Raw genomic sequence first — 18,435 nt, forward strand, 5'->3', positions numbered from 1 at the left:
ACAGTTTGGTAGAGTCAATGGGTCGAAGGCTTAATGCAGTAAGTGCAAGACTGGTTTTGCCACCAAATATAAAATCTTTTTCACTTCAAGTTAATTTAATGTCCGTTCCAATATTTTGCTCACTTCCAACAAAGGTTGTTCTGTCCAGAGTTATTTAACACATCTAAATGTAATTAACACAAAGTTGGTCTCATTTTCATCTTTTGATCTGAAACCCAAACATTTTCAATATACAACAAAACAACAAAACCTTGCCGTTGCAATACTTTTGGAAGGGGTTCCTAATGGGGGAAATTTTTGATAATTTTCTTTGCAGTACCTCTTTTTTCAAAGATTTACAACCTATTTTAAAAAATGTTGTAGTAAGTAGGTTGTCGGAAGTACTCTGTAGTTAACCTAAGTAATGATAATGACCCCCCCACCACCATCACCACCACCACCCATTGACAAATGGTTGCTGCCAGTCTTCAAAAAGCATATACTTGTTTAAACCGGTTTGAAATGGTTGGGGACCACTGGTGTAAGGAATATCCTGGAAAAGAATTTAAGAAGTGTCATTTGTTCTTTTCAGTCAATCTGAAAGCAACCTAACTGACGTCACAAAATCACAGCATAGAAGAACCAAGCCGTCATTGTCCATCCTGTTTCTGTTTGACGTACTGCTACAGGTGTAGTCCGGCAGATGGTCAAGTTTGAGATTCAGTTCAGATTGCAGTATGTGTGTGAATACATGTGAGGGCGATTGCCGCGCATGTGTGTGCACGTGTGCGTGCGTGTGTGTGTGTGTGTGTGCACCTGCAAACTCTGGTATGCTGGAGTATAAATACAGTGTCTGTGAGTGCACATAAACAGCCACATTGTCAAGTTACTTGGCCACAGCAGTGGAAGGAGTTGCACACAAGCTGAAGGAGCTATACGTCTATCTTTTAAAAGAATCAGACAACTCCAATCCTGATTAGATTTTGCCTTTTTTACTGGAGAAAATGACTGCATCTTTCAGATGTCACAGAAATTAAAAAAATATCTGATAAAATACTACAAAAAATAGAACACTTGATGACAGCGTGGATAGGTTTTAATAGACACGTACTTATTCATACTATTGCTGCAAATAATTGTTTTTCTAATGGATTTAAGTGACTTAATTTTCCCATTCATTGATTAGGATTGAGTTACTGCTGTCATTTGTAAAGTGAAAGCAGATGTTTGCAAATATCATACTTTGATTCAACACAGGAGCTTATTCTGCTTTAATGAAGGATCAAATCAGAGAATGTTTACTGTTAAGGAGGTGAAATAAGACCATAATGACCTTGATGATGGTCATGAAAAAAAATGAAAGAAAACAATACCAACTGTATAACTGTTCTGAAGCCCAAAGACTGATAAGAGATGCACAAAATGAAGTGGCTAACAGTGATAATGTGCGCTGCAACGTCATTCAGCAGCTCACAAAGATAACATTTTCAGTACTGAGCAATAAACACTGCTGAACTGACACTGAAGTTGCCTACAACAGGCTTCTCTCCAGTTAGAACAAGTTCTGACAAATGTTCAACATCTTTTAACAGCCAGTGATAAGAATAAAAAAAAAAAATCTGTCACACATGCAACATAAGGTAAAGCAGAAGTCGAACGTGTGGAGGAGTTACTGCATTCTTAAATGAATCAAAACATCGCACACATAAACAAGACATTTGTAGACAGTATATTGTCACGAGAATGTAGGTTCATTCAATTCGATGTGACTAGAAGGTGAAAAATACCTTAAGGACCAAACATTAGTTTTCAGATTTTCCCGAATAATTAATCAAGCCCTGACAACAACCATCAATAGCTCAAAAGGGAATTTGGGGAGTTCCAACAATATTTTAAAGTCTATTTTGTCACCTTCGACCACAGCTTTATTCACTGAAGCACTTGAGTGACAAGGCTCATCAGGGTTTTAATACGCTCTATACAATGAGGTCTTTTGGCTGACTTCCAATACCACATGTAGGAGATATTCTCCTTCAAGACAGGATTTAGGCTTCAGGCAAGTTTTGTCTGTAAGTCAAGGAAAGAGATTCTTGGAGCACAAAGACAACATTATCTTTAAAAATCCCATGATCAAGCTTTAGTAAACGATCCCTTTACATGGTACTAGTAAAGAAAATCCTCAAGAACAACATAGTTAAGGTTTTCAGTATTGTCCGATTAAAAAAATAAATTGTAACTATTTAAAATGAATGTACATACTATGCAAGACTGTATGTACTTTGTATGCACGGCACAGTAAACGTCTCGTCATGCTTCGTGAATGAAGACCAATTAAGACTGTATATCAACGAGGGTAATTTTGGCTGCCACTAGTCTTCCTTTCCTCTCTCTCTACAGTAGCACCATATCTCTAGTCTTGGTATCAATCACCCCATAGGCAGATATACAATCCAACTGTGCAAACTATTTCAGGCAACTCCTCTGCAATCGAAACCCCTCAGTCGTGTTGCTGTGCACCCAAGCGTGCTTATACATTAACTCCAGAGACTCACCGGTGAATGGTGTTTGCTGAACTGTGGACAATAAAAGAGTCAAGCTACCTGTGGCAAAGATTTGTACCTTTGAACTTGTGTCGTTTGAACTCCTGTTTGCAACAAAAATGGCAATACAGAAACCCAATAACCCATCCAAGACCAAAGGGGTAGGTGTGAACGGGAGGGTAAAACTAGTTTGTTGACTAAGACCCCGGTCAATTTAAGTCTCCAAATTGTGATAAAATCAAAACACTCAAACTATTTCCGCTCGACACTGAGAACATTTTTTCCATGCCTGGTTGTCAGATTAAGAAGGACCCTAAGGCATTGTCTGACTTTAGGAACGCTGCTATGTTATTTGGGGCTAAATCAAGTGTAAATAGCTGGTGGCCAGGTGACATGACGGTGACACTTGATAAAATTCAGCAACGCGTTTGACCATACCCGCAATGAATGTGTTTTTCTTTGCGCATACAATTCCAGAGAGTGTTGCACAAGCTTCAAGAATTCAGCCGATGTTAAATATTATAGCGAGTGCTGAAGTGACGAGAAGAAAAAGGAATATGAGCGGAATGTTTTGAGAGATAATAAAACAACCAGTTTCCTTTACAACCTTTGGCTGGGCCTCTACCACAACTACCCTGAAACAGTCTTCATCTGTGCTGTAATCACAAAAGCAAGAATCTACTAGTGTAACCGCTGACATCCACTGGTCGCCCACAGACAGAGCTCCTGTGTGCACTACATAATCCCCACACAGCTGGACTCGAGTGCAATAAACCTCTGTAAGGGGTTCACACAATTCAACAGCAAGTGAGCCAAGAGGCAGGTGGTGATAAGCACCGTTGTATAACTCTGTTTAAAAATCCACTTTGACTGAGCATTCACAGCAAAGCCGCATGAAAACACAATAAAAAGTCTGGAAAAAGACAAAATGTAGAAACGGAGCAGCAAGCCTCTGTAAACGTTTATAGAGAGAGATGTCACCAATCCATTTTTAGCAAGTCAATCAACTGAAAGAGCCAATCGACATAATTACGGACAGAAAAGCCATGCCAAGACTGAACGAACACTTGCAAGTATTTTCAAGTTTTAAATCGGGTCTACTGATCAGGGTGCTAATTACCAATACGCTAATGCCCAACCCCACTTACCTCTAATACTGGACCTGCCCCCAAGATTATCTGCTCCACTCCACTGGCAAAACCTTTCTGGCTGAGAGCAGTCAGATGATGAATGAGAAAGTTTGTACTTTGAGTCTTGCCGGAGCCACTTTCCCCAGATATGACAATGCATTGATTCCTCTGTCTCTGGAGCATTGCATGATAAGCAACATCAGCCACGGCATAGATGTGAGGCTCTAAATCTCCCAGTGAGTGATTATCATACATCTTCACATATTTGGGATTGTATATGGGCAGGAACTTGAAGGGGTTGATGACGATGAGGATACTCCCAACGTAGGTGTAAATCTTCTCCTGGCGGAAGCGTGAGCGCAGGTTGTCCAGCAGCGAGCGCTCATTGAGCTCCGGTAGGCGACATAAATCGGCATGGTCACCTTGAGATTCGGGCTGTGGCAGTAGTCCACGTTCCACCATGCGCCTGCGCTCTTCCGTGATCTGCAGCCACATCTGGAGGCTGCCGCCATAGTGAATCGAACCATCCAGGTTCTTCAGCCGGAGAAGGAAGCGATAGTCTTCACCTCCAGATAGAGAGCGGTGCTCTAGTGCCACACGGGGCCAGAGCATCATTCTCTGCACGGGGCAATCGCTGGGGTTGAGAATCCATTCTTCTCCGCCAAACTCTTTCACCTCTGCCAGAACATAACACTTGGTACGGTCCAGCTGGAGTCGGTCAATGACGCGTTCGATGGTCTCAGCAGCTGAGGTAGTCTTACGAGCACTGATCGGGCAGTAGATGGTGCCTTCGGCCAGGGTGCCTGGGTAGACGCGCACGGTGAAATCAGAGTTCTCAAATCGCTGCCGCCGTCCCAGACTGCCCATGCCGGCAACGCCATCGCGAGCACTCATGGCGGAGGAGGAGTTCCCATTAGCAGCTGTCAGGCACGTCCTTCACTGGGCGGTAGAGGCCACCGACTTCAAGTCATCACTGTGAAGACAAGACAAGCAAGGACATTGGATGAATTCATTTCACAAGCTTACTTTCACAGTACTTTGACACAGTCTTCAAGGTGCACACTCCATTTATAGAAATAAAAATATGGCAGTGTCAGGACTGACGTCGTACGCAATGTGACTGCAATCACCGAGCAGTGATGCTGGTGCAATCTGAAATTTGACGGATTATGACAAAACAATGATGCTGTTATGTAATGTGGCCAAATTATTTTGCTAGAGCGCACATAGAGGATAAAGGCCAAGTCGCCAGGCTCTACAGGATTATCATTAACACACATCCTTACTCCCATGAGCACACATAAGCTCCCCCAAACACCAAGACGAGCAGCTGCCATCGTCTTTAATGGAGAATACACTCACGCCATTCACAAGTTTCCTTTCCTTAGAGCAGAGAGGACATGTGCAGGCAGCCAACTGTGCACTGTTTTATGTGCCATAGCGCAAATATCGATGAAATTACAATGAGAAACCATCGTGCTTTTTGTTTCAAATCATATATATTTTCAGCCTGCTGTACTTGATGACCAACCATACCGCTTGACCAAAGTCAAGCGCACCAGTGACCCCGATGAGGACAAGCGGTGGACAAAATTGACGGGTATTTGCATTTATTACATTGGCCTCAGTCTTCCACTCAAAAACGGATGTTCTGGAGAATGTCTTTTTAAAAGGAATAAACTAAAATGAGTGCTTGCTGGGTAAATGTCAGCCAATTCCTTAAACATCCCACTGACATTAACTCAGATCTCTTATCAGAATTTGTAACACACTTTCCATTACCATTTCACACACTCGGCAGGGGGAAAAAATGAAGACAGGAAATGGATCAGGGTCATACAAAGTACAATTATTGTGGCCAATAAAAGCCTGCACCCTTGCCGGGTCCTTTCCTGTTGGCCTGCATCTGACCTTTCTAGCTCTGCAATGGTCTGGAGTCCTACAAAAAAACACCTGACCATCATCCTCTTTGGCTTCCCGTACATAGCACGCTCAATCCATCCACAACGGCAAGGCTGGAGCCACACAAATATGACCTGAGGGCGCATGTGTGTGTCTACGTGAGCATGTGCGTGCATGCCTAAAACAGATGGTCAGCTTGCTGCTTAAAAGATGGGGGGGTATTTGGCCACATGGCCATGCTAGTGGCCACTGTGATAACCATCACATCTCATGGGCAAAGATACCATTGCATTAATAACTCAAATATGCAAAATAAATGAATGCTAGTTTGTAAACATTTTAAGAAAATGAATAATATGCCAACTTTCTTGCTCCAACCCAGTATGAAGATATTGGGACAAATTCCCTCTAAATCATTTCAATCAGAATTGTCAAAAAGTCAGGTCCAATACAAGAATGATTATTAGTTCAAGATGGTTTGTTGTCTTCTGAAAACCAGAAACACAAATCATAGTATAGCACTAAGAATAGATTTAATACCACACACTACTTGGAGCAGCAAATACTGTCAGCTGAGTGACGGAAAGGAGCAATACAGCAACAGAGAATGGTGATTGAAATAGAGCCCAGGTATGTAAACTGGAGGAAAGTGATGATGCGGGAGGTGCTTTGATGGCAAACCACTGAAGAGGCCTCCTGTCGTCTCTTTCCTTCACCTCCTCCAAATATGCACACAGATCTGGTTACACTGATTGAGCAGTTAGTCATTTGGAGTCAAACTCAAGTTATCTGACTGAAAATCTCTTTTGGACATACCACAGCACACTTCCCTCTGGCATGAGCAACCTCCACTCTAAGAAAGACATGATGTCATACGTCAAAGACAGAACATTTTTCCTGTGAGCCTTTCTGCTATTTTCGAGTATTATGTCGTTTCACAAAAAATAATCTGACGATAAAGCAACCGTCTTAATGTTTGTTTTTGCTGAGGAGCTGGGTGGTCTTCAACCAGCTGTTAGGAAAAGAGATACAAATCTGATCACGTCCGGTACGTTTTCTGAGAAGTTTTAGATTCGTTTCCACGTACAACGAGTAAAAACTCCTCTCAAATATTTTGTCCCCTAGTTTGTTTTGAAATAAAAAAAACGTGCCCTTAACCTCATTTAGTGGCATCTGCTGGCATACGTGTGGGGAAGAAGATGCTAATTATAGCCACACATGACAGCACAGACCACAAGCAAAGAGGGCAAAGATAGTCATGATAGTTATGCAGCATAAACGCCACATAGGCCCGTCTCACTCATTGTAATATTTAGGCTCTCTTCAAAACCACCCAACCCCCTTTCACTGCACAAGCAGAGGGAAATGTACTTCAAACAGAAAAACACATACGGTCCAACATGTCGTAAAAACAACTGTAAACTCACAAGCCGCGGCTTTCAAGAGAACGTGCTTTGATTTAACATATGGTGGATGAGGACTAAAATAAAACTTGCGCAAATACAGTGCACGTGGTCAAATGGAAAACAGGGCAGTATGTTAACAGGAAAAGTTACCACAAAGCATCTATAAAGTCACTACAAATACATCTTATAATCTTTGAAAAGTAAAACGTTAGCAACTCAATGTTCTTGTTGCTGCCTCTTCGTATTTCGAGCTTTACAATGCAACCACAAGCAGGGGTGTGGCCCCGAGAATTCACCTGAGCGGTGACATTTTCACCTGAGCAGTGACATTTTTTTCAAGGCATGTTCATCATTGCAGATGAAGGGGAATCGTTCTTTGATTGATGGGCGTAAGTTTAACTAATGTTTCGTCTGCCCCTGCCTCCCCTGTTGACAATATTTTTTAGGGTCATATTCATCAACAATGGCATGGTGAAGGGGCAAAATTTCCACTCGCTGACCATCAATATCTCGCCCTAGCCTACCCACTCCTTTGGAAAATATATCTGGGGGGTCTTCAAAATTGGCCAGTTGCCCCAGTTGTGATCTGCATGCCACGGACCACAGGATCTTCAATAAATTAGTCAAAAAACGTGCAACATTTTGAAGCTAGGCACTTCTCAATAATAATATATAAATGGAATCATTTATCAACGTTGTGAAACAATCCTGTTAAGTTTGAAATATAGTACGACGTAATGATGCTAGGAGGAGGAGCCAAGCATTATTACGTGAAAAACTGGAAAATGAGTTCAACTTGAAAATTGTCACTATTTCCAATACCGTGATAAGAATGAAACTATTAAATGACTTCCAATTACATGATTTGCCAATAGAAAGATTTTCTCATTTCCGTGGCTTAGGAGCATCTGTAATGTATACTGTCTTTTGTCTTTGTGTTGTCACAAAGACATGCACGTATCAGATGTAAGGTGAATTAAATGTGTATTGCTCTTTATCTGTATATGTTCACATCTTCAGCGCACTTTGCAATTGGTCCATTTCAGCAACAACATCCGCTCACAGTACATTTGCCCAACTGGAGCACCAAAACTTTGCAAGGTAGTTTCATCTGACTGGTGGGGTGACGCACAAGACATTCAACTAATGCACACACGCACATGTGCACTTTTTTCTGCACCAAATGTATCATTGTGTAACATAACACTACAGTCTCACAGAAATATTTCACCTTAAGCCTAAAGGCAACACCGATGTTCTCAGACAGAGGCCTTGACCTTGTCAACTAAAGATTTACAACTCCAATTTGTTCTGTTCTCTAAGTAAACTTTTAGGACATTATCACAGCTGCAAAAAAGCCGCCACCAAATTTAAAACAAACGAAACTAAGACAATCAAGAGATACTATTGACAGATAACATCGATGCTGACTTGTAACTGTACGAAAGGAACCGACTTGCTGTGTTACCGTCGCAATTCAATCTGAATTTGTACGGTAATTTCTTTTACAATCTTCAAATCAATCCGCATCAGTAAAAATAGACTCCATATTTGTTTTCAATGGTTCATTCTTTCCCACACTACAAATTAACTTGAATATAACATGAGGATATGGCAGAGAAGCAACTCCTCCCTGTATTTAACGTCAGATGAGTGGCCATGTATGGCATTCATTTGGGTACATGAAAAACTGAGAAGGCAGGAAGCCACTTGTTGAAGTCAGTTTCAAACTATTTGTTTTGGGTATGTTTCGTGAAAAAAGAAAAGTGCTCTTGATAAACTCAAGATCTGTTGTGCATTGTGAGCTCAGAGTTTCAGATTCGAGTCATTTTGCACCTCAATAGGTCACGTTTATGCTTGCATTGCAAGGCCACAACCCAACACAAGAATATAAATCTGTGGAAGCCAGCAAGGATAAACTGGACTGTGTTAGAAATCATGAATGTGGAAAACGAAAACCTCGTTACATTATGGAGCTAGATTACAAATACCTTATGGCTGGTAATCTAGTTGAGCTAGATTTTCCACTTTGCTGAAGCAAGAGAGAAGAATGAGTTTGGATGAACTCAAGGGAGTGGAAGTCAGGTTCTTTTTCACTGCCATTCCAACAAAGTACCTTCTTACGTTGTTTAGCATACTGTTTCACCTTTGTCTGTAGTTTTACACAGTCACATTTTTGTACAAACAAAAACAGTAAAATGCTACAAATTGAAGATACTCATGGCTAACGTGACAGTGGAAGTGCAAGTAGAACTGGAGGACTGATCAATACAACAAATAAGAAATTAGCTACCGTACTATATTTGAAAGAAAGATGAACCTATACACATGAGGTGAATGATTTATTACAGGTTCAAAATTGTAATCTCAGACAATGTCATTTTGTGATTTTCAAAGCTGCAGTTTTTAAAGTGGCCATTCCAATCATTGCCAGATCAAGCTAACCAATCAGCTCTATCGATACCCTTAATCCTACGCTTTTGTTGTGCTAGTTGGGAAAATAGAACCTAATGTGTCCAATTAAGAGACAAACTGCATGCTAGTGAAAAGAGCACTGCTGTCAACTACACCACTCCTTTGTTGTAGTCATACAAATCCACTTCCTGTGTCCACTCCCAGGAAAAATCACAGAAATACAGGGTGAGACAGGAAGTATAACTTTGAGGGCTTCAACATAACATGTTATTAATGTCTACATATTTAAAATAAATGACCGTTTTTGCAGGCTTTGTGTGTGGATTTTTTAAGATTATGTGGTTACATAGAGGCAGTTTAAAGGCAAACAAGTCAAACCTCCAATATATATTAGATATACTGTAGATGAAAATGTGTTGCATGGAAAGAAAACCGCTAATTCAACATTTCTCACAATGAAACATACACAGCTATGCTTTTTAGTCAATACCACATGTTGGGTTTTGTGACTATGACATTTATGGAAACGGTAATGTTGTTTGGCAGAAATGGAATTGGGAAACTATTTTGGCCAACTGGTTCCTGATACAGCTGCCGAAGAACATTTTGAATCTTCATGGCTTAACGAATCCATTTTACCTTTCGAATCTTCACAGAACAATGAGATGTTTCGCATCTGCTGTTGGATTTTTTTACTGTGATTTTTTTTTTTCATTTTTTAGAAGGTGGAACTTTGTATATTATTTTAATCTCGGTCATCATTGATTAGTTGTTTGTTTGTTTGTTTTGTTTGTTGAGTGTAAACTCAAAAGGAAGCTCCTGTCAACATTCAAGATACCCATAACAAATTTCAGGACACACATTCAGGCATGTGCCGAAATTAAAGTAACAATGGCCATCTAAACTATAAGCTAGTCATCACAACACGCATTTGGAAATATGCGCCGAGCACGCACTGGTTCACTCCAAGCATTGCTCAAATTCAACGCTCAGTTATTCGAAATGCACTAAAATCGAGTGCCAGCGTGCGCACTAGGCCCTCTGACAAAAAGTATTTCTTTCAATAAAGAGCCTTCATTTAATGTTCAGCTATTTTTTTCGGATTCTCATACTTTCGATTGCTACATTCTCTGATGTGTGGCTTCAGGGTAGTGAAGCATTTTTATCTACTGTAAAATACTTGTATCTTAGCTCACTACATTTTGAAGGTCGCTTGCCCATCGCTAGAGGTAGCCTTTGTTGCTTTCACAAGGTTGAAATAACAGCAACAATGACCTCCTCCTGACAGAAGTGGATTTTTCATTGCTTGTGGATGCAACAGTTTAGGAACATTGATGTCATGTCTAAAACAAGATGTGCTCTTGGACTACCCTCACATTTACTTTTATTGTTTTGGAGTGTGGATAATGTTTTCCATACAGACTCCATTTTAGTTCTGGAAATATCAATATGACGCTGCAGCAATTGGCCGGTGAAGCTGGAAAAGTACTCCACCCCACAATGAAAATGAGTTGGCGTATGAAAGTCACTTGAATGACGTTAAAGCCTCTGATATCCACTTCTAATGAGGTTTTCATTTTGAAAAAAACAACAAGAGCACCAGATTTCTATATGAATATGGGATGGCTAGATGTTTAAGTCAAACCATATAAAAATAGAACTGCAGACTTCAGAGAATTTGAAGTATGAAACACATTTGGCAACATTATCGGCACCCAAATGTTGCAGCTAGAAAAAGAATCACACATATATGCCAAATAAAGCAACCGCGTGACACGTGTATGTTAAGAGCACGACTGACATTTGATGACCGTGGTATGGAGATTCACTGTTCTGTTAAAAACCAGCTGATGAAAACAAACCGCAGCACTTCCCCTGATATAGACCACGAGACGAACCAGACTGGTTAATGGTTGTTTTACTAATAATGCAACTCTCCTCTTGTTTTTGCAATAATCACAGCAAAAAATATGATTTCAGTGTACTAGGAATTGTATTAAGGATTTAAAACAGCAATGTCATGTCAATGGGATGATATATTTTAAAGGGAGGCACAGGACCCACCTTTATATTTTAATTTCTAACTAATTGTGACTACCTTTTCATATTTCCGTTAAGCTCATTTGATGACTGATATAAACTGAACTCCAACTATGGAGCCTGGGGAAGATAAGTCAAGTCAGTCTCTGCCATGAAGAACTTCAAAATAAGGGTGCACCAAGGCACTGGTATCCATAAATTATTTGTTAAGCTAATATTCAAAAATTGGTCTTCTCACCGCATTGGAGTCGTGCTACGATTGTGCAAAGCATGAACAACTAGTCTTTCCAAAGTGCACACCAAAAAAAACAGGTACCTGATGCAGAAGAAATTACTCGAGGACTTGTACATTGACAGATATTTTTGTCTACTTTATCCAATGCTGTCTGTTAAAGACAATGTTACCATTTGATGCACTGAAAAAATGTCATGGGACAGTTGAATCCATTACAAACCGCCTCGACCCGACCTGCACCAGTTTTATTGTAATGGCAGGTCATCAATGTTGAACATGGGGTCTGAACGTTCAGCATTATTTGGAGCACATCTGTTTAGAGGATTAGAAAAGAAAAAACATGACCTGTAATTACAGGGAAACGTTACTGAGGCTCTCACTGTTTCTTCTGAGGAAGGGGCCCGGCCCCAGAGGTTGTCTATCTGCCTGCAGCAGACTGCAGTCTTTTTGAAATCTGAGCTTGATCCTGCAGTCGACAGAGAAACGGCAAAAGCTACTGTATGATCAGGAGGCAGAATGCGCTATAGACTTCAAGAACATGGCAAAGATATTCTGGAGAGATCATGTAAATATGACATGATCAAGCTTTATTATACATGAGCTACCACTTCAATAAATGTTCATGTTTGAGAGAGCCTTGCGGCATTGGACCATTGTCCATTGATCATTTACATGCGAACTTAACTCCAATATGGCACTTCTAACTCTTCTTTCTTTAGTTGATCTTTCCTGGGGAGCCATGAACAGAATGCATGCATGCTCTTGTAAGTACAGGTTTCATCAGTAATAAATAAAAGTTCCCTGACCAAGAGTAACTAAAGTTGTTTCGACAGGAGAGGATCAGTCTGAAGTTTTACGTGTGTAAATCATATATGGCCAAACAGTTTTGGATTTTCTAGAAATGCATAACCAGAATTTTGTAAAATTTATTTTTCAATGTTAATCATAATACGTATGTTGCTACAGGTTTAATTCTAATTGTGACTGTGAGTCCTTGTAGGAAAAAAAGCATAGGAAACAGCATATGAATGGAAATCCCAAATTGAAAACAAATGATAATACGTAAAACTTTATCCAGAGAGACAGAATTGCAACAGAGTTTTCAAAAATGAAACTATTTAGTGCCGAGCAATAAAGCATTCTCAAATGACAAATGGCTTCCTGGAGCCAATTCAGCATATAATTATTGTTAGGATGTCTAACGTCAGTTATTAAATAAATCCATCAAGTCAATGAAGTGGATGTTTGTTGTTAAGGGCATCAGAGGGTATTCAGGAAGGGAGCTGGGAGCTAGCCTGGCAAGCAAGACCCAATGCTGAATCAGTGATTGGGTCTGGTGGTGAGGGCCATTCACCACCACTTGGCTAATCTCCAAATGAACCAATAAACCAAACTTGTTTACTTGTTGTGACGTATCTTTGATGCGCGCGAGAGAGACAGTAGCTTGTTTCATTCAGCATTAAACTCAGTTTGAAATAGCTAGAGTCACAGATTCGTTAAAACCCCAGCAACCGATGGCGTTCCTAAAGACGCCGTGGATTTTTTTTTTCTTTTCGCTGATTGGTTCATTTGAACTGTCTGTTTGCTCAGAAATCTGCATCAATGTGACTCCCCACCACCAGACCAATCACTGGTAAAGCATTGGGTCTGGTAGTTGACAACATACAGCAAGAAGGCCTGGACAATGCGGCATGCTGGGTGTTTAATTGATCTTATCAAAAACTAATAATTGGGGCTGAGCATCTTTGTGAAGCTGGCGATACAATACATACCTCAATATACAGGTCACGATACAATATGTAGCTTGATTTGATTTAGTACAATTTTATATGATGCGATTTATACAGCATGGCCTTACTGCTCCTTAGTTTATTTTGAACACATCCATGTTCTCAAGTAAGTAGAAATGTGCATATATTATCCATCCATCCATCCATCCATCTTCTTCCGCTTATCCGGGGTCAGGTCGCAGGGGCAGCAGCTTCAGGAGGGACTCCCAGACTTCCCTCTCCCCAGCCACTTCATCTAGCTCATCCCGGGGGATCCCAAGGCGTTCCCAGGCCAGCCTCAGCTGGCCCTATGAGACATAGTCTCTCCAGCGCGTCCTGGGTCGTCCCCGGGGTCTCCTACCGTTGGGACATGCCCGGAACACCTCCCCAGGGAGGCGTCCAGGAGGCAACCTGATGAGATGCCCGAGCCACCTCATCTGGCTCCTCTCAACGTGGAGGAGCAGCGACTCTACTCCGAGTCTCTCCCGGATGACCGAACTTCTCACCCTATCTCTAAGGGAGAGCCCGGACATCCTGCATATATTATAAATTTATTAAAAAAATAAAATGTTTTTCTCATTCAGATGCTTCCTTCTCATGTGAGTCGCTGGCATCGCTGCACCCCCTAGTGTCAGGGAGGAGTATCAATACTCAGAACCAAAATATTGATTATGGTATCGATTCTATCAATATCGGTACGTATCTCGGTAGCGATATTTTACGCACACCCCTAATATTATTAGTAGATTTTATTTGTAATGCACTTCAAATTTCAAAGACATCGAGTGCTACACCGTTTAAAAAAAATTAAGCAACATTTAACTTTTAAGAAACTAAAAGGTTGCAGCAGACAATTGATTAAATAAAAGAACATTTACATCTTGCTTAACCAACGCCCTCCTGTACATTCGAGTTATGAGTCAGATTTAAGACTAATCTTTGGGAAGTCTATATCATCCAGACATTTACTACATTGATAAAGCAGATTAGGCAAGAGAAGCACTCAGCAACCAGAGCCCATCTCTGGCTGCATTTCAAATCAACCTTATCGCAGCCTGTTTGTTGTCAGTCTCAACTATCTTTGCTTTTCCTCCCCTCTTGCCTCTTTCTGACAGTGCCCAGACTACTGTAAACTGGCAGAATTACTCACTCAGATAAGACCTGCAGCAGAGACTAAACTCTTGCGGTCCTCTGGATTATCTTGAGCTGTAAACCACCGCAAGGTGTTGCGTACATTTTGAAATCAAGAAAGTCACATTTTTGGCTGAGAGCGATGTGGTTTCACAGCCGAGTGAGTGGCAGTGCAGGCCCTGTCGTATTGTGCAGCATTACACAAGCGCACATGCCTGTGGATTAGTCATGGGCCCTGTCCTTTCTGTACTATAAGGCAGCAGAGGCCGCTTGCTATTGTCACAACTGTGTCGCAATACTCCCAAAAATTCTGCAAATGTACAACTTTAGTTTCTAGTTTTCATTGGCATCCAAAGGCACTTATTTAGTCAAACCTCTGAAGAAAAGTTACCAACAAAAATATCCGAGCAATGACAAAGCAAGAATATCATGAGTGTGCTTTTCTGGAGCTGGATACTTGTTGAGAGCTGTTACAGGGTTTAACTTCAACAGAATCACTTAAAGCCACTCCACCAATACAAAAGAGAAAATGTTCTTCTCCCACCAAAACAAGCTTCCAGCTCAATCAGAATTGCTTGTCTCTATTTGAAGGATTAATTACAAAAGACAATTTAAATTAATTTCACAGGAGCAAGATTGCGACAATCAAAACAAAGCATTTCTCTGCATCTCTTAGCACCAATGAGTTAATGATGGCAAATGCAAAATGCTGGGAAGTTGAGCTACCGAGGGCAAAGCCTCACTCGTGTAATGACCCACTGAAAAAGGGGGCTTTGTTCGGTCCGACACAAGCAGGTTACTCTTATAATGACTTCATGTGCATGCCAATGTCTTTCCTCTAAATAATGCGACCATGACTCTTTTTGGGTCATCCCCATCATGTGAGCTACCAATGCATGACTTCAAATACTACAAGCGGGTGATTTAAAGACATAAAACGGGGGTGTCGGTGGATCAGTAGGAACAAGAAGTAGGGTATAGGACCTTAAGATAAAATCCAGGGTAAACTATTCTGAACCAATTATGACATTTTAATCAATCATTAAATAACATGGAAAAGGTGAAACTTGGCAATACAGCAGTTTCCAGAGAGTCTGAACAAACAACAGAACCACTGGACCGACTTAGCCCATCTGAGTGTATAAGACTCACTGTAGTTTAAATTTACTTTGGGCGACTTACTCATGATTTGAGTGTGCTCAGCTCGTCCTCATAGTTAGATATCTGTTTAAGTCTATTAACTGCATCGTGTGATTAAAAAGCAGCTAAATGATTAAACATGGCATTTATCCGGAGTTGGACTCGGCTCTGAAGATGGCAACAAGGTCCACACGTCAGTGACATCGCATCACAAAGCGCGCGCTTCAGCTTCCTGCAATTTGAAGCCACACGCAATGAATTAAAAGTACGAGACCACTTTGGTATTTATAAATGAGTGAACTGTGAATTGACTTGTGCGTGTGTGAATTTGGTTTTGTTTTAGTCAATATACCACTGTTTGTATTTTTGCAATGCTGAGAAACATGCTGGCAAACAGTACTTTCTATTAATATACCTGTTCATTTCTGTTTTCATGAAAAATAATGGACATGTTTTAACAGGGTAATTTATTTGTCAATTTTATTATGGGAAAATGCTTTTTTACAAGCAGTGAATTCATATAGAAAAAGAACAATAATCTGTAATGAAATTGAATAGTGCTGCTAGAACTGAATCATTATACTGTAGTCCTGCATACATTTCTAAACTCAAGAATAAAATAATTATTTCTTAACCCGAGTTGAACTGCTCGCTTTATAGCCATATAAAAAGTTCCCAAGTTGAGACAGGAAAAAAAACAAAAGACACATTTGATATCAGATTGAGACTCTGCATCAGCAGATACTAATAAAACAAATAAATCTGACTTGGATGCAAAAAAATGTGATTGGTACGCTCTATTACGAAAGCAGCATCACAGAAGCAAAGGTTGAGCTTTCGAGGCACAGCCAAGTGAAGTGAAGCGCTACTGCTGCTGCTGCTATCAACAGACAAGAGCTGACGTGATAAACTGAGGCCAGTTTTTACAAATAGCAGACAGAGATTTTGCCGGGTGTCGGATGTCGACAGAGCCCAGTTGCTGGTGTCTCCGCCCGGGCTGCCTCTCATACTACAGCAGCTGCGTCTTCTCAGACCTCACATTCCCCCAGGACAGGCCCACTTTACTCTCATCACCTGTGCACAGCCCAGGGCTTGACAAGCTCCTGTGGGGAGCAAAGTCATTCTCCTCAAACCACTAGCAAAGGATGCTTATCTGAAACAAGAATGCAAAAGCCTGTACTTAACCAAAGAAAGAATGAACAGGTCTTGCTCTAATGACCACACAAGGGCAGCTCTCAAATGACGACATTTAAATAGTTTCATGCACAATACATGTTGCCTTTTGGTTCGCATTCTGTACCTGCCCAAGTTCTGAGGTTCTGGATTCAACTCTCAGCTTGGGCCTCTTCTTGAGTGGAGTTGCCATGTTCTCGCTGTGCCTCCTCACACATTCCAAACACATTTCATTATTACGTATCTCATTGAGCCACGAGTGGTTGCGCGCATAGCAAATGTTAGTATTTCGTTGGGGTTCCTAAAAGGTTGCAAAGGGTCGCAAACCGCTTTTTCTCTCGCAAAGAAGTTTTAAACATGTTCAAAATTTTATGGGGACAATAAAAACTGTTTGCAGTCATTAAAACGGTTTAAGAATCTCTGGCAAACATCTTTGCAACTGTTTGGAACATTCAACAAACACTGACAAAAACACAACATTTGCAATATGCGTAAATCATCCCTGCTTATTGAGATACGGGATTTAGGTTAACATATGTCTAAATTGCTTTTACTAAGTGTGAATGTGAGAGTGAATAATTGTTTATCTATATGTGCCCTGCAATTGGCTTGAGACCAGTCCAGGGGTGTATCCCACGTCTGGCCCAAAGACTGCTCTGGCTCATTGGCTGACCCTAATGAGGTCAAACTATCCCTGCTCCATTCTTCTGCCATCCAACCAAGTGGGGGGGGGGAAAAAAAAACTCAGCTCTATGACGTGGGAAATTTTCACACATCATAATTGCATCAGCAACTTTCAGTACAACTTTCTTTGCACTCCGTTTTCTTCATTATCAAATATTACGCGGAAACGCACAAGGGCTCAAATACGCACGCTGGTTCACACACCTCACCTCAACACACGTAAAACCCATGTTGAGTTTGTATTTGAAAAGCATCGCAAAGCAACAAGTCATTGGAACAGTCGCATGCATGACCGTCCCTCCACAAACGCGCCGTGGTTGAGCTTGTCATCGAGCCCACACGCATACCAACATCTCTCGGCAACGATCGTGCAATGGAGCGCGCCCAGAAGAAAGCTGCCCAAACAAGAAATGACTTGTGAACGTCTGTGAGTTAAAGAACTCTTACCTCCAAGCGAGGACGCCCAAAGTCAATTATAGCAGCTGAAGTTCGAATCTGGAGCTTCCCTCCCTCCTCCGTCACCAGCACTGAAATCTTATTTAATTCCCTGCATTTTCACGCCATCCCAACGTCTTTTTTCTTCTCAGTCGCTCACCTCTGAATAACTCCCTGCAGGTCAAATCTGTGCCGTGGAAGTAGACATTATTTATCCGTGCATGTCATCTGTTTGCTGGGATTGAGAGACGCTCGTGACTGACGTTGAACCTCCCAACTCTTCTCTGAGCAGCTAATCAGCGCGGCCCCGTTGACAAGCGCGTACACGAGGTTGAGCGACATAACAGGAAGCCGACGCAAGACGGCGACGTTCTTTCACATACCGCTTTTTTTTTTTTTTTTTTTTTTTAATAATCAGACTATATGTAAACATATACAATATCCGTATGAAACATG

At 41.1% G+C, this 18,435-nt stretch overlaps 1 protein-coding gene across 10 annotated transcripts in view; it reads right to left on the reverse strand.

Annotated features, from left to right (window-relative positions):
* myo9aa (myosin IXAa) overlaps positions 1-18,316 on the reverse strand; it is a 67,859-nt gene extending 49,543 nt beyond the window's left edge. For 3 of the 10 annotated variants that reach the window (XM_037248313.1, XM_037248307.1, XM_037248309.1), the window contains exons 1-2: positions 17,992-18,311; positions 3,668-4,622 (exon numbers count right to left, since the gene is read on the reverse strand). In XM_037248313.1, coding sequence (XP_037104208.1) covers positions 3,668-4,543 — 876 coding nt within the window. In that variant the 5' untranslated portion in view covers positions 4,544-4,622; positions 17,992-18,311. Of the gene's footprint in view, positions 1-3,667; positions 4,623-17,991 lie in introns of all 10 variants that reach the window. The other 7 variants (XM_037248310.1, XM_037248312.1, XM_037248305.1 and 4 more) reach the window with 4 other exon arrangements.
* Positions 18,317-18,435: the final 119 nt, after the last annotated feature.

The sequence above is a fragment of the Syngnathus acus genome, chromosome 3, assembly GCF_901709675.1.
Source record: "Syngnathus acus chromosome 3, fSynAcu1.2, whole genome shotgun sequence".
Classification (NCBI taxonomy): Eukaryota; Metazoa; Chordata; class Actinopteri; order Syngnathiformes; family Syngnathidae; genus Syngnathus; species Syngnathus acus.